The 16,574-nt window shown below is 42.7% G+C and overlaps 1 protein-coding gene across 4 annotated transcripts in view; it reads right to left on the reverse strand.

Moving 5' to 3' along the window:
- RBMS1 (RNA binding motif single stranded interacting protein 1) overlaps positions 1–16,574 on the reverse strand; it is a 116,785-nt gene that overhangs the window by 63,032 nt on the left and 37,179 nt on the right. For 2 of the 4 annotated variants that reach the window (XM_081929463.1, XM_081929462.1), the window contains exon 1: positions 9,486–10,147. The exons of the other annotated variants lie outside the window; for them this stretch is intronic. In XM_081929463.1, coding sequence (XP_081785589.1) covers positions 9,486–9,764 — 279 coding nt within the window. In that variant the 5' untranslated portion in view covers positions 9,765–10,147. Of the gene's footprint in view, positions 1–9,485; positions 10,148–16,574 lie in introns of those variants that run through there. 4 annotated transcript variants of the gene reach the window in all.

The following is a 16,574-nucleotide window of genomic DNA, read 5'->3' on the forward strand; positions in this document are numbered from 1 at the left end:
CCCTATCACCATTGCAGAAGTTACCATACCTGCTGCTCCTACCCATCTTCCAGTAACAACACAACTATGTACGTCCATCAAGAGTTGCAAATCTAATTATGTAATTGCACCATGTTTTCCATTAAAGCACCTCAACAACTATATGTGGACTCCCAGAAGTTGTCAGACTCCAACTCTAATCAGCACCACTCAGCATGGTCAATGGTGAGGGATAATGGGAGTTGTTGCCCACCAACGTCTAGAAGGCAAAGGTTCACCATCCCTGCTACAGGTCTTTTTTGACAGGCTAAAAGATAGTAATATAAGCAATAACAGGTCGTTGCAAGAGTCAGGGGCCATGGAAATCAGTTATACATGCCATATTATCACCTGCTAAGCATAAAGGATGTGCATTGGGGAGAGTTTAACTCGTCTTCATGCTGCAAATTTCCTGAACAAAAACACGCCACTTTCAGACCTCAGTCTGAAGAGAAGTTTTCGCTGGCAGGAGGCTGAAGGTTTCCTCACATGTGTAGTGAATACATCATAGTCCAGGACTGTCCTGTCTTCTGTTTTGCAACCCAACAGAGCTCTTAACATACCATTAAAGGACAGTGACAGTGTTGTAAAGGGGGAGAAGGAAGGACGTCAATTGTCAGGCATAATACATTGTGAGTGAAATTGTAACTATACAAGAGAAGCTTCTATGTTACCAAGTAGACTAGCCTGTCAACTAGTACCAAGAAAGGATTTCCATTAGGTAGCACTGAAGGAGCTTTTGTAATCTGGACGGAGACACAGTTCCCTGCCACCCTGGCCAAACGAAACAGGCCTTCAAATCCACCACAAAATTGCTAACAGAATTTTGTCTTTGCAGACAGGTTAGTAATTATTATTTATGGCATGGCAACTTTTGTTGGCATATTGGCAATGATTTAATTAAGTCATAATGAACGAGTGTACCAATGACTGCTCTGCACATGTGAACACTATCTCCTTCTGGCTTTCCAAATACCGCAAATGTTAAGGGCATTATGTATTTTAGCTGAGTCTTCGTCTTGTTAGGATACTGACGTTCCATGTTAAACTGGTTTTTTAAAGTTACAGTTTAAAAAAGTCAAAATTGGCTAACACCTAGCTCCGACTCAACAAACAGTCTGCACTGTCCAAAATTGCCAAATTGTTCAGATGCTCTTAAAGCAATTTAAACATATATTTTAATCTGGCTCCTTGCTATCTTTTCTTACATCTCACCAGAACAAGACTGAGTAGGTATTTTAGGAGGAGAGGATAGCGTAAGCATAAATGCAGCTGAAGAACAACACTAATTAAACCTGTACTAGGCTTGCAGCATTCTAGTTAATAGACAGTGCCGGTCTTACACTCCCTGCTGAATTAACAAATGGTTCTCCACCCACTTCTCTCATCTGTCTGCAGCACATCCCTTCCCTTTCCTGTTGCATCAGGAAACTGCAAATTGAGACGGTTCTGCACGGTGCAGCTAAATTTACCACACTGCAATGCAAGCATCTAACTTATCCTTCCCCTATGGCAATGGCTCCAACTTCTTCTTTGAATTTAGTCAAGTGCAAAACCCCAGGCAAATTTCCTTAAGGAGAAAACATTCGTTATTTTGGAGAGAGAGAAATTCATTTGGAAATACATTCTTTTGTTTTGAGATTTTTTTTTCTCTGGAGACTCTCCCTCCATAAAGTGAAAACAGCTGCTTGAGAGAGCAAGACAGAGGCCTCTTATACATGAAAACTTTATTGACTGTTGTTAGCTATGGCTGTATTTCACACTGTGGTACACATCCTTGCTTCTTAGATATATTGGGATTTGCTTCATACAAGAGCAGTCTATTTATCCACCTAGCTCGGTATTATTGTGATTGAAAATAGTTTGCCAAGGTCTCAGGCAGGGATTTTGCCCATCAACTGCTACCTAGAAATACCAGGTACTGAACCTGGGACTTTCCACATGCAATGCATGAGATCTCCTACCAAGCTAGGACCATGCACAACTAATTACCGTATTTGTCACTCCATAAGACAAACTTTTTTCCTCCTAAAAAGTAAGGGGAAATGTCTGTGCATCTTATGAAGTGAATGGCATGGAGGAGGCACGGACGGGGAGCCATGGCAAGTTGACTTGTATGAAGTTCTACACATTTCTAGCAGCCTCAGTTACTGCTCTTTTGTCACCAGTTACAATCTTCTTTGCCATGGAACTGCATATACCATCCATAAAGATATACCACCAGCACAGTTGTAGGATCCCTTGGTAACTGGGGAAAGGGGAGGGGAGGAAGAACAAGAAGGCATGCTGTATTTTCTAAGAACTATATAGCTCTTAATCTCTATATTTTTAAAATCTTGGGAGTTTCAAATAATGGCATGCCAAACAAACAGAAAAATGACCAGCTTTTGTCATCCAATTCCAGCTATAACAATAATACTAAGCAGCAGGTTTTGCTAACATGCTTCTAAGGCAGGTACAAGGGTGATTTAGGCTACAATCCTAAACTTGCTTGTCTAGAAGTAAGTGCTACAGAACTCAGCAGGATTCAGTTCCATCCATTAGTAGCCACAGTGTTGCAATGTACATTAGGTCACCTTGCTTGGTTTTAAGATATCGATTTCAAACCACTAAAAATGAAAGCCAACATTATTCCGTTTTCTCCTCCCAATGCACTTTCAAACGCCTGTCCTAAAAAATGCAAGGAGAGGGCACTTCATGATATATGTATTTCACTGCTGTGTTTGGCAAGCCTATGGAAGCTGGTCAGCCAAATTTATGGTTTGCTAGTAAAACAATCTTTCTAAGTACATTTGCACACATGTTAAGATTCATGCCTTATAAAGTGTGAATAAAGTAGTGTCAGAAATAGTCTACAGTAAAGATGTTTTGACAGATGCTCATAGAGGAAAACAAATGTGAGCATCTCCTGAACAGAATGACAATTTACAATCTACCTGAAGAATTGGAAGAATTTCAAGAAAGGGAGCTACTAACTCAATGTATTAAAAACGGGTAAAAAAGCAAGCAGTGACTGAAAAAAGGACCAAGATAGGACCACCACTATAACTTACTGCAAGTGTGCACACTTTAGACCAATAGTAGTTGTCCTGTCAAGGACAGAGAGCTCTTTTGTCACATCCAGCTGTTCAAAAGAAAGAGGAATTTATTGAATCTTTTAGTGTATTTTATGCTGTTGCCAGAAATGTATGTCATGGGCATGAAGACCAACTGTGATCCACATGCATCATGCTTAAATGTTACAGGTGGGATAGGGATCATTTGTTGTGTGTGTTTGGTGGGATTTCAGTACCAAGTTTAATATGTTCATCAACCATGACAACGTGTGTGACTAATTGGTCAGGACTCCTTGTTATGCTTCATCAATATATCAGTATACTAAAAACGTGCAACACATTTTTCCATTAATCAAAAATAAGTGGAGAATAAGTGGAGCGAAATCAGTACACCCAGATAAAAGTATTTTCAAAATGTAACTTTTTGCTGCAATTATACTAAAGATATGATATGAGAGGCTGGTGAAATTATATTATCAGCCAAAAGACAAACCAGTACAAGGCGGAAAATAAAGCAATTCAAGTATGTCTACAGCTTAGTAGCAGAGTGCAGCAATATTCCCCTACCCACTGTGGCTAGCAACTGATATTCAGATGCATACTACCCCCAAAACTGGAGATAATTTAGCCATCCTGAGTAGGGCCACTGAAAGCCTTGTCCTCCGTTAATTTGTTTAATTTCCTTTTAAAACCATCTCAGAAAGTGGTCATCCCCCCAACTCATGGAAGTGCATTCCATAGCTATAAACTTTGCACTGTGTGAGAAAGTACTTTCCTTTTGTTTCTCTGGAATTCAATGACTGATCCCTAAATTCTAGTGAAATGAGAGGAGGAGAAGCACTTCTCTCTATCCACTTTTCCCCACATCATGATTTTGTACTTCTGCCTAATACGTCACTGAATATAAAAGGGAAAAGAAAGTAGGGTATAGAACCTTCTACCACATAAAAAAGAAATGTCTCATATATCAGATACATTTCAAAACAATAGTCAATAGTCCATCTTGACATTTTCCTTTGGCACCGTTCTGTTTCTGACTTTTGACTGAAGTCTTTTGCCAGTAACCCACTGCCAGTAAGACTAGACAATAATGGGATAGATGGACAAAACAGCCTGACTTGATTTAAAGCAACTTCATTCAGTTAAGATTTGGAACAATAATATGTTTAGATCTGTTCTTTAGAATGGAGAGGAATGCCACATTCTAAATTACCTACATCGGAATTCAGGATAGAGCATTAGAGTTGCAAGAAGTACAATATCTGTGAGTTATAAAGGATTCATGTTTAGATATATTTTTTCTATCTATTTCTCCAGTCTGGGCTTTAGGAGAACTATCCCGAAGGTTACACTTTATATTTAAAAAGAAAAGAAAAGAAAAAAAGAATTGCAAACAGATGATGACACATAAATAATTCCACTTCATGCCCACATTGGAAACTACAACAGGCCATAGCTTCAAGTGCAAAGCACTTCATGTACATATGCAGAAACACATGCGTATGCAATTAAGCCATAAGAAACATTATTCTGTACCCTAGAACTACTCTGTGTGCAGAAAATTGATATCTGAAGTATCTTTTACTCCACAAATCCCATTTTTAATAGGATTATTCCTGAGTAAATTAATTGTGGACTGATGCCTAAATGTTAATCCAGAAGGCATTTGTATACACATGCTTTTCCAAGTTCAAATGCAACTATAAAAATCTAAATATATTAAGAGTTTTTAGGATCAAAGTGTGCTGGTGGGGGTGCTTTTTAGTTTCCTGCAAATTACTGAGCTAAAATGCATCACCAAGCTTTCCCCTCTCCCTTGTATAAGACTTCGCCTTTCAAATCTCTATACCGTCACTATCTACCCGTATTAGAAAAAAATATAAAAATTGAAGAAGGAATTTTACAACGGCAAACAGATATGATGCATTGATGCTATACTTTAAAATCAACATGTTGAGAATCAGACACCGTACATTTTAAACTTGGATCGCCATGTAGCTTTTTTCTTTTTAACCACTTCTAAGCAAAAAAAGAAGAAGCCAGTTTTAGCCAAATTTAAAATTCATAATACAAATCCTATTGTGAACAGACCTGGGATCAAGAGTTTTGTGTGTCAGCCACTAAACAAGGCCAAGCACTGAATCAGTGTTAAATTCCTCACATGCAGCTACGCCCAGTTAATCTGCTTGAAAGCAGCAAACTATGTAAATCTACTTATGCTAGTGAGATAAACATTACAGTCATCAAAAATGTAACAACATGCAACAAGAATGACTGTTACTTGGCAAAAGTGGATGTTGGGGAGGGGAGCTAAACACCTCACAAAAGAGGTTGTCTTACAACCAACTCATTTTCAAGCAGTACTGACTGGCCACACACACACACACACACACACACACACCCCAACTTCCTCCCCTAGTCAAGTTTCTCCACCAGCTCTGCAGAGGCACAAATTGTATACAGAATCGACAGCAAACCATGCTTTCCTAAGGAAAGCTTAAATCAGTTTTTGCTTTCACATCTGCAATTCAAATGCATTTGAGAAGCCGCTCTCTTGTCTCACACTAAGATTCACAAGAAACAAAATTCCAGGCTAAATTTGCATCACCTGTGAAAACACCCCAATTTTCTATTCATATAGCAATACCCAAGTCTCAAAGTCTCAAAGAAATGTCTCTGATTTATACAAAGCAAGAAGGAAAAACCAGACTGCATAAACAGGTTTCTGAAACGGTTAAGACAAAAAACGTATTTGGTAAAAGAGTTAAAATTTGATAGTGCTCCAAGGTAGCCTCTTTGTTGGTAAAATGCCCTTTCAATTTTAAATATTGTCTAAAGTAAAGCATCAATAACTTTTAAAGACATCACTGTTCTTGCTTGGAAGATTATTATTTGTATCTGGATATTCTAGAAAAAGAACACATGTGCATTTCAACTGTGTTCCATTATTCTTTATTACCTAGCCACAGTTTCCAACGTAATTCTGACCTGAGCAAAAGAGGACTTCAGCATGCTCCATTCTGACCACGATGCAGGAAAATCCTGTTTAAACAGATGACTTCAGAGTTCAGTGTTCACTGTTCACCATAACAGTAGAATACAGGAAAAGATTAGGCACCACCTATCTCTTTCTGACCTGAAAAAAGAGAGATCTAGCTGACTGGCTCCTATGACTAATGTAGACGAGAAGCAGAAAGCAGTATAGCAGGTCTTTACTCAAAGTACTGTAATTATATATTCTTCTGTAACGTGAACAGGTTATTTAAGCAGCAATACACTCATGCGCATATGGAAGACACATGAACACTTTTTCAACGTTTTGAAATTAATGCACAATTTCTTTCTACAAAAGTTGTCAAGAAAGTGTCTTCCCTTTGCCTTATGCATTGTCCCAAGGTTGTCCAGGCTCTAGGACCTAGTGACAGCCCATCCTTCTCTACCTCTTTAGTGGGAGTAAGCCCTCTGAGCTGAAAGGAACTTCATTTTGAGTAGACATGTATGGGACTACCCTGTGACATATACTAAGAGCGCCTCAATGATAGTTCAAAAGATTTTGGAACCCAGACTTTATTATCTTGTAGAACGATATCAAAATAACATATAGGGTTTTTTGTTTGTTCGTTTGAACTCTATTATTTTGTCTGATCAACAACAAAAGCATATGTGTTTTTATGATATATGCTTCATGAAAAGGCACATTTATGCTCTACTATGACTTATAGTTATTTAAAATGGGATATAATGTGACAATAATGTTTTGAGTTTTATTGGATTTTTCTAACTTTAATGAAAAAACTGGGAAACATACTGGAGCGGTGTGTGTGTGTGTGTGTGTGTGTGTGTAACATGTGCTGAAAAGCTTAACATGGGTCATTAAATTTTCTATTTTAAAATATTAGGATAATTTTAGGGTGAAATAAGAATATCTGCACATTAAAAACTAGACAACCACTTTTTTAAAAATCACCTAGATTCATAAAGACATCTGCAAAAATGACATCACGAAAAGCACTTTTGAGTGACGAGGAGCCACAGTTGTCCCCAATTAAAATCAATAGGAGCTTATGCAGGCAAGAATGCAGGCACACTCAGCCTTCCCTGTGTGGGAAGTGTTTCACCAAAGAATGGCTTGACACCAATAAAAGGAATCTTTGGTACCCAGGGTCTTAGGACCACATAATGACCACACATTCGTTTTTTCCGCTCCCCATTGAAAAAGAAGTCTGTTTGTTTTTCTGATTCAGTCAGCCCTTTTAGCTCTTTGAATTCAAGGAGTGCACTGTGAAAAGAAGAGCATCTTATCAGTGTGTTCCAGACCAGCAGGCCGACTCACATCCGCATGCAAAACATACACCCCTTCCAAATGAAAGGCTTGCCCTCTGCACTCCGCCCCCCCAACTCCGCCTTTCATCACCAACAGCCCATGGTGCCACTGACAAATCAATGAACACACAAGACTCCAAAAAGTGCCTGGCCTAATTAACTAGCTTTTCAGACTCCAACACTCCCTAAGTATTTGTTTACATAGTATTTGCAGACCGAATAATGCTATCCTTTACTGTACCATCCACACGGTAATAGTTCTCTATTAAAAAGTGAGAGGATACCAGGTAACCAACAGTATCCACTAACTATGCCAACTAATGAAATTTACCAACACTTACAAATTAAGGCTTTAAAATTTGGTAAAACATGGAAAAAAATAGGGTTTTCATCGTTCAAAGTACTTTATGAAATTCACAATATCCTCAAAAACTATTGGTGAGGTGGCTTTAAAAATTAAATCAGTACTCCATGAAATCCTTGGCAGAAGTATATATTGTACAGTAACTATTCTCTGCCTACAATAAAGTCAAAGACAGGCCAATTCTGCTATTTTATTTATTTATTTTATTCATTAAATTTATATGTCACTCTTCATTGTAAGATTTCAGGGTGGTTCGCAGAATAAAATACAGGACAAAAACCTGTAAATAAGTAAAATGAAACAGCAAAACAATGCCCCCTATGCCTGTAAAGTTACAATAATTAACTTATTTAACCACTTACATTGGTGTAATCTCACTGAAGTCATTACAGACACTGATTCACTTCCTTTAAGCTACTGAGAACAGGCCCAACTCCCCACCACAAGAAAACCATGAGTTCTTATTTTCTAACCCAATTTCTTCCTGATCACCTCTAAAAGAGGATTCACAAACACGCACACACACAATACATGCATACCCCAACAAAGAAACACCCAACAGCAAAAGAGCTTTGTGGAAGGCAGCAAAGTAAAAAATGAATGAACCACAACTGCTTCATAATGAACAACGTAGCGCTCAGAAGATTGCTGAAGGAGGCATTTCCAACTGCCATCTTATTTTTAAAAGCAGGTTATTGGTGCAACAACCATTGTACAAACTCTGCCTACTACGATGTCCTTTTTCGGCATAATTAAATCAGCATGTCAGACTGGGGCAGATTCATCCTATTTATTAGAATCCAATTTTCCTACAGTCTGAGACAGGATGGAGAAGGAAGTGGGCGGGAAACAAATCCATAAGAATTTTGCATCTAGTTACCCCTTAACACGTTTTAAACATTATTCCTTAAGATTAAAGAATGGCAATGGGAGTAATTACACATGTTTTTACCTTACATATTATTATTATTATTATTATTATTATTATTATTATTATTCTAAAAGGGTGTCTTATCCCAAATGTATTTTGTTTAGTTTTTTACCTGGGGGGATATTTCCCCCAAGTACGGGCCATCAAGACCCGCGACCGCACTATTTTAGGAGGTGGCTTTTTATTTTAATTTAAGGATATAAGTGGAGTCGCTTCGCGTTATGGGGTTCCCACTCCTTCTTGGCTGTTTCAATAAAAACGGAAACGGTCGGTCTCAAAGTATGGATTTCCAAATCGTGTTGTCGCAGGCTCTAGAAAGCCAAAAGGAAAAAAAAAAAGAAAGAATGGGGGGGGGGGAGTCAAAGAGGGGGAAAAAACCTCCTAACTTGTTGCTTGGAGCCTGATGGGGAGTTCCCCCTGGGCTGCAGTGGTTGTACCACCTAGGAAAGTTGCCCAATCTGGCACCTCCTGCTCAACCCAATTACGACGAGGCAAAAGATGTCCTTTCTTAATTCTCCAGGGGTGGGGTGGGAAGGAGAGAGAAGGTTAAGGAAGATCGCACGTGACATAAACTTAAAAGAGACACGGACTTCTTGTCTATAGCCCCCCCTCCCCCCGGGCGGTGGGGGTGGGGTGGCCCGAAGACGCTTCCTCCGCAGACTGCTCGAGAGCAAGCCCCGACGCCTCCAAGTCCCCACCCCTCTTCCCTTCCCCGAGACCTCCTCCGCCTCTCCCCCTGCCATACCCACCCACAAATATTATAACGCGATTCCCCACCCCCACCCCCGTTTACCTGCTTTCTATAAGGAGTCCTGCCGCCGCCCGCAGAGCTGCTGCTGCTGCTGCTGTTGGGGAAAATCATCGCCCAGCCAAACAGCGAGCCTCCCCTCCGCCCGGGAAGCAACTTTGGAGGCAACTTGGCCGGCGCGCGATTCAGGGAGGCGGCCGCGGGGAAGTGCCTCTCCCTCGCCGGCTGCTGGGACTGGGCTCCTCTTCTCCTGCCGCTGGCTGGCTCGACGCCTCTGCCGCCGCCGCCTCCACCCTCTTCTTCTCCCTTGGCTGAGTCTCTCATGCAACGCTGCTGCTGCTGCTGCTGCGCGTCCTCCTTCCCCTCTCCCGGGATCCCTGGCGGCTGCAAAGCCAGGCTGAACGCAGACAATCAGCCCAGCCTGCCAGCCATAAAAGTCACTTCATTGATCGATCTACTACGATCCGCGGCGGCGACTTCTGCACCTACTATCGGCCTCAACCACCGCCCAGAGAGGGAGAGAGAAACGCACACACACACACAGAGGCTGAGAGCGCGCAACCGAAGAGGAGGGAGGAGGTGGGGGGGAAGGAACAGCCCAGTGCAGGCACCGCGCCGCCTCCACGCCTCCAAGCTGCAGCGGCGACAGTGAAGTCTTGGGCACTCGGCGCCGCTTGCCTTTGTCCCCCGAGGGGCGGGCTGCTCCCCCGAGCGCGCGGGGTTCTGCGCCGGCAGGAGGCGTCGGCCGCTCCCTTCCCCCCTGCCCGTCCCGCCGAATGGTTGGTTCTGCCTCCTGCATACCGCGCATTCCTCGGGGCAGCCAGTCAGTCGGCGCGCTCGGCCGCCCCTCGCCTCTTTGCGCGCACCAGCGCTGCTCTCTACGTGCCGGCCCAAGAGCTCTCCGGTGGCGGGCGGGGGAGAAGGGATCGAGCGAGTGTGTGGGAAGGGGAACCCAGAGAGCCCCCCAGCGACACCTTCGTCTACCTTGGAGAACAAAGAAACCCAAATTTGGCCAAAGGACTCGCGCTCTTCCGCGCCGTAAATCTCATGGGGAAAGCGCGAAATGTCTGCGGGTCTGTTGGAGAGGGAAACGAGAGAAACTGCCAAGGGAGTGCGCCCTCCCAAGCCTCTCGCGTTGCGTTTTCGCCTACGAGCCCCGTAGTGGGCGCGGAAAACCGCGCACCATTTTACTTTCTGTGTTCAAGGAGAGGCCCAGTTGTCAGTGGCCGACTCCAGCTTCTTGCAGATGGCTTGGAAAGGGCCCAGCCTTCACGAAGGCGCAGCCAGGACGCTTCCCGTCTTCCCAAACACTTTAGGTCACAGGGAGAAAGCTACTTTTACCAACAGGCTCAGAAGCCAGAGAATTAATTCGCGCTCCGCTCACTGCAGAGTTTGGCACGAACTTTTCGACTCGTGCCACATCAAGGGACGAAACTAAAACGCGCCTCTCTCCACCCCACCTCCCTACCCCAATGTCCCCGGGGAGACTGCAAGCTACCCTAGTGGCAGAGGAAAGAATGTGCGTGCGTAAAAACTTGACAGAGGACTCCAAAGCTTGTGCCAAAGCCTTGTGATCTCCAGTAATATGATCCCCGACACAGGCGAGTACAGAGATTGTGAAACTGCTATTAAAGCGCCAAACCCCGCTCTTCAAGTAACTGCGTTCTTATTAACTACGAGATCAACTTTTTAAAATGACCTAATTTTCGTATACGGAGCGGCCCGCCCAATAGCAGTCAGGCGGCCAACAACAGTCAGCCCAATAAAACGACGAATATCTGTAAAGTAGACGCACTGGTTTTTATGTCCCCTTAAGTTGCTTCGCTGTGGATTTGATTTGTTGAATGAACAACGAAAATGAGAGATATTCTGGAATCTTAATTTGGGAGTAGGAAGTTTAAAAATCTACTTGTATCTTCCCTCTAAAAGTAACTCCCAACAGAAAACAACAACAGTAGTATTGGTTGTACGTTCGTAATGGCTACAAAATTGGATGATTAGATTGCAGACAACTACAAACGTGAAAAAGATTCTGCAGAGTAAGAGGACCATAGGTTGCAACCTTGTTTCTTTTCTTTTCTCTGGGGGCACTGATTGACTATGGCTGCAAAGTCTAGACTTAAATGTTACACAGGAACATTACTTTGTTTCAACATGGTAACCCTGCGGCCAGAAAGTCTTTCTAGCCTGGGAATGTAGGAGGAAACAAGTCAGTTTTTTAAAGCATGTTGGCTTTACAAGAATAAAAACTGCATTTTTACCACCTGGCCCTATACGTGTTTACTTGGATGTAAGACACTGTGTTAAATGGTATTCACTTCATATTTTAAATGTGCACAAAAGTACCACGCTGATACTTAGATGAGCTGCCCGATTTATGCCCATCTTGGGTGTGGGGGGGAACCTAGGTTTTCCTCATTCACCACTACCCCATATATTACACACCTGAGCAATTATGGAAACTCCAGGTTTTGACAACTTGGGAACTGTCCACTCATTTGCCAGTTACCGTTAACAATGAAGAGTCACAAGCACTGGCTTCTGTTTAACTTGCTATCTGTGCAACTGAAAACATGCCACAACTAAAGAGCAAATAAATGAAGAACTCCTAAATATGGAATTTACACTTCTGTTCTAAAATTAAACTTGACCTTTGAATGATAATGTAGCGCATCATCTGCTTGCTTCTAAACAATGACTATATGCCCTTATGGGAAAAGTCTCCACACCTTAATTTTATTATAGTATCACATACAGATGACCTGAGCCGATAGATGCATTTCCAGTGAGACAGAAAAGGAAACAGAGTTTTGCTGCACAGCCCTACGCAGTGTTGCATCATGACATGGTTTCTTCTACTATACAGTGGACGCTCGGGTTGCGAACGTGATCCATGCAGGATGCATGTTTGCAACCTGCAGTGTTCACAACCTGCAGTGGCGCGTCTGTGCACGCACGGGTTGCGATTCGATGCGCAAAGTGCGATTTAGCGCTTCTGCGCATGTGCGGCTGCTGAAACCCAGAAGTAAACCGTTCCGGTACTTCTGGGTTTTGGCGGGTGTGTAACCCAAAAAAATGCAACCTGAAGCTGCTGTAACCCGAGGTATGACTGTACTGGCAAGTCAAGCAATGCTGACACATTAGCACGGCACTTAGCCTTAGTTTTATACACCTTTTTCCTCATCACTGAAATAAGGGAAAGAGAAAGATGGGATGAGGCCACAGTGAGGAAGTCCTCATAAAGAGTGAACCTGCATAATATCTAAAAGTAATTTGGAACATTAGGGTAACCTTTACTAATCTAATATTTGGTAGGATGATGTTACAAGAAGATTTAAATTGAAAGTGGTGTTTGGTTCCTAATCCCACATGCTGCCAGCACTCTTACCTCATTTTGTAAATTGCATAGCTCTAGGCTTGAAGTGTGTGATTTTTTTATTATTAAAAAAAAAGCTTTCTAAGATTATTAATTGTGGCTTATTTACAGTATGGTACAATTTGTGACATGACACTAGTTCAACGATTCTTGGTTACTGTGAATTGTCATACATTGTTTTTCATGAATTGTTTGTATTCTGTGTTGTATCACTTACAGTGGTACCTCGGGTTAAGTACTTAATTCATTCCGGAGGTCTGTTCTTAACCTGAAACTGTTCTTAACCTGAAGCACCACTTTAGCTAATGGGACCTCCTGCTGCTGCCGCACCGCCAAAGCACGATTTCTGCTCTCATCCTGAAGCAAAGTTCTTAACCAGAGATACTATTTCTGGGTTAGCGGAGTCTGTAACCTGAAGCGTATGTAAGCCGAGGTACCACTGTATAATTGTTGTTTAGCCCTGAATTATTTTGTTGTATGTTACCTTAGTATGATGTGAATCAGAGGCAGTATATGCATATTTGAAATGAATACAAAAAAGTAAAGAAACACATTTTGCTGCTTTTTGCTATTCTTATGAGTACAGCTTAGAATTTGGAAAAATGCAGCTACAGCTCATGGTTTGTTGCAAGCAAGACGAATCATTTTATCTCCACACTATTAAAAATGATGCCTGCAAATCAAGTTCTGTTAAAAGTCTAGGACACTTCTTAAGACTATTTGGCAACTAAACTTTCACTGAAAGCCAACACTCCACTAGCCAACCATTGGCCTAGACACGCTGCAGAGCCTTATACCTACTGAACAAGTTGGTTCAACAAGTTGGAATAATTTATTTTATTTCTTTCTTTCATTCATTCGGTTTGTACACTGCCCTTCCTCCATAGAGGAAAGAGGAATATGGGTACCAGGATAATAAATATCAATATGTGATACTGAGGAAGGCAATCTTTTAGGTACTTGGGTCCCAAGTCTTTTAGGGCTTTGTATGCTAGTATTATGGGACGCAGATGGTGCTGTCGGTTAAACCACAGAGCCTAGGACTTGCCGATCAGAAGGTCGGAGGTTCAGATCCCTGCCATGGGGTGAGCTCCCATTGCTCGGTCCCTGCTCCTGCCAACCTAGCAGTTCGAAAGCACGTCAATGTGCAAGTAGATAAATAGGTACTGCTCCGGTGGGAAGGTAAACGGCGTTTCCGTGAGCTGTTCTGGTTCACCAGAAGCAGCTTTGTCATGCTGGCCACATGACCCAGAAGCTGTACGCCGGCTCCCTCGGCCAATAAAGTGAGATGAGCGCCGCAACCCCAGAGTCGGCCACGACTGGACCTAATGGTCAGGGGTCTCTTTACCTTTACCTTTATGCTAGTATTGGGCCCAGTAACTCATTGGCAGCTTTCATGGTCCGTGGTACATGGCCCTATCAGATTTCCCCTCTTACCAACCTAGCAGTCACATTCTGCACGAGCTGCAGACTCCAGACCACTTCAAGGGGAATCCCACACAGAATGCACTGCAGTAGTCCAAGTGGGAGATCATGAGAACATCGGCAGCTAAGGCCAAGCAGTCTTGATCCAGGAACAGCTGTAGCTGCCAAACCAGTCTAAGCAGGGCATAAACATTCCTAGCTACAAAAGCCATTATGACTCTACTGAGAAACCTGGAACCCAGGAATAGTCCCATATTATGTAATAAATAGAACAACTGCTCCATTGCTTGACATGCTACCAATTCTGCAGGCATATCTGTGTTGCAAATTAAGCTGCACATCTGCACTGCAGACTCAGCTATCACGGTTTATTTAAACTTGCAGCTCTTTGAATTGATATTGACCTCAAAAGTGCCACTCCCAGGCTTCTTTGGGGTTCACATGCTAGTCAAAATATATGCTCACATTATTTCCAAGCTGACTGAAAATTGTAGTGCAGCAGGTCTGTGTAGGTTATGCTTCATACACAAACATTCTGTTCCATGTTCTACATACATCTTCATTCATATTTCTAATACAAAGGTTTTGCCTTTTTTTTAAGCTGCAAATTTTTTTCCTATGCTCCCTCATCAGCAAAAATTGTCCTTATTTTAATGCACAAAGAAATTCTTCCTTGATATCAACAATATTGCACTTGTTTGGCAAATGTTAGTATTCAGGTAAAGAGTTGACAACTGTGAGCAGTTTCCTCTGTTCTTATTTACACCTGCCAAATGCCTTTCTCTTTCTCCCCCGCCAGCCTGACAATATTTCTGTGTTCAAGGTCTCTCGAGTAGACCAATCACCCTGGAATAGTTCCATAATATGGGTGTGATGTGTGGCAGTTTTAAAGGTGAGTAGTAGTGTTGTTTCCATTTGTAATGAAAAGTCTCTCATTCCATCCCACTCACAAACCGTGCTACTTCCTCTTTGATAGTGTAACTATTCCGGAACTACCCCCTACTAGCAGTGCCAGATTTATGTATAGACTAAGTAGGCTGAAGCCTAGAGCCTCTAAATCTAGGTGGCCTTGCCAGCCCTCCCACTCCCCAGTGGACAGTCTCCCCTCTCCCAAAATTGCAAACCCAAGACTTCATGCGAGGGCAGGGCAACTCAAGCCCAGCAACTATGAGACTCAGGGCTAGCCAGTGGGGCCCAATTTGAAGCAGTGTGGTGCAACTTGATTTTTTTTTTTTTTGTAGGGCCCCAGTTGACAGCCAAAGTCTGCAAAATCTTATAGATATAAATAAAATCCATGTAGATTGCCCTGGTGCAGGGGCCCCCTTAGGAGTGGCCTATGGGGCCCAATTTGGCCCAATTGCTCCAATTGCCTTAAGGTCAGCCCTGATGAGACTGTGCAGGGATTGGACTGACAAGCCCTGCACCTTCTAGGTCCCTGGTGTCACCATTCAGAGTACAGACTCAAGGACTTGCTATGGAAATAAAGGAAATCAGTTTTCTCACCTCTTCCTCCTCTCCAAACCCTGAGACAATGAGCCCAGCCACCTTTTATTCACAGTCGCATAAGCACTACACTATAGCATGGCCATAAACTTGTACGTTCAACCGCTGAAATATACACCCAATATGTAGCAATGGAGATTTATGTTACTGCTTTATGAATGAACACTGTGTTTTATGAATGGACTCTGTATTTTGTGAATTACCTAAAACGCCACCAATAGGGAGCTCTAGAATCTGACAGCTAACCAATTGGGTACTACCAAACAGCGACCCCTATTGTTGAAAGCAGGTAACCAGCAGGAAATGCTGCAGCTCAGCCTTTGTACTGTTGACTGAACACCCCCTGCTGTGCAGATAATGGAGAAAGCTCATAAATTGTATCCCTTCTGGCATCCTGGCCAACTCTATTATGCTGGTGTAAACCCTGGTGCACCAGAAGCACAGAATAGCAGCAAATAAAGTCTGCTCATATGTCAGCGACTGATAAGACTTGTCAACCAGTTCTTCCAAAGTCTTCCTAAATTATAAAGCTCCAAAATACAGGCCAAAAGAAACGAGGTCTGGGAAGAGTGAGGCATACAATGGGCACCACCAGTGAAAAGGCCCTGCTCTGTGTAACTCCTGCCTTGTCATTTGATAGAGTGCCCACTTGCCCTCCTTCTTGACATGGAATGCTCTCTATTGGAGTCTCCAGGTCCAGTACAAAGACCATAAGAAGGGAGAGCAGGGACCTTGAAGTTCCCAACAGCTGTTAATCAAGCAAGCAAGCACACAGGTCACCTTTGTCACAGTCAGGATGCCTATGTCCTGGCCAGGCCTGCACCCAGTCT

This window comes from Podarcis melisellensis (assembly GCF_964234715.1).
Source record: "Podarcis melisellensis genome assembly, chromosome: 1".
NCBI classification, from domain to species: Eukaryota; Metazoa; Chordata; class Lepidosauria; order Squamata; family Lacertidae; genus Podarcis; species Podarcis melisellensis.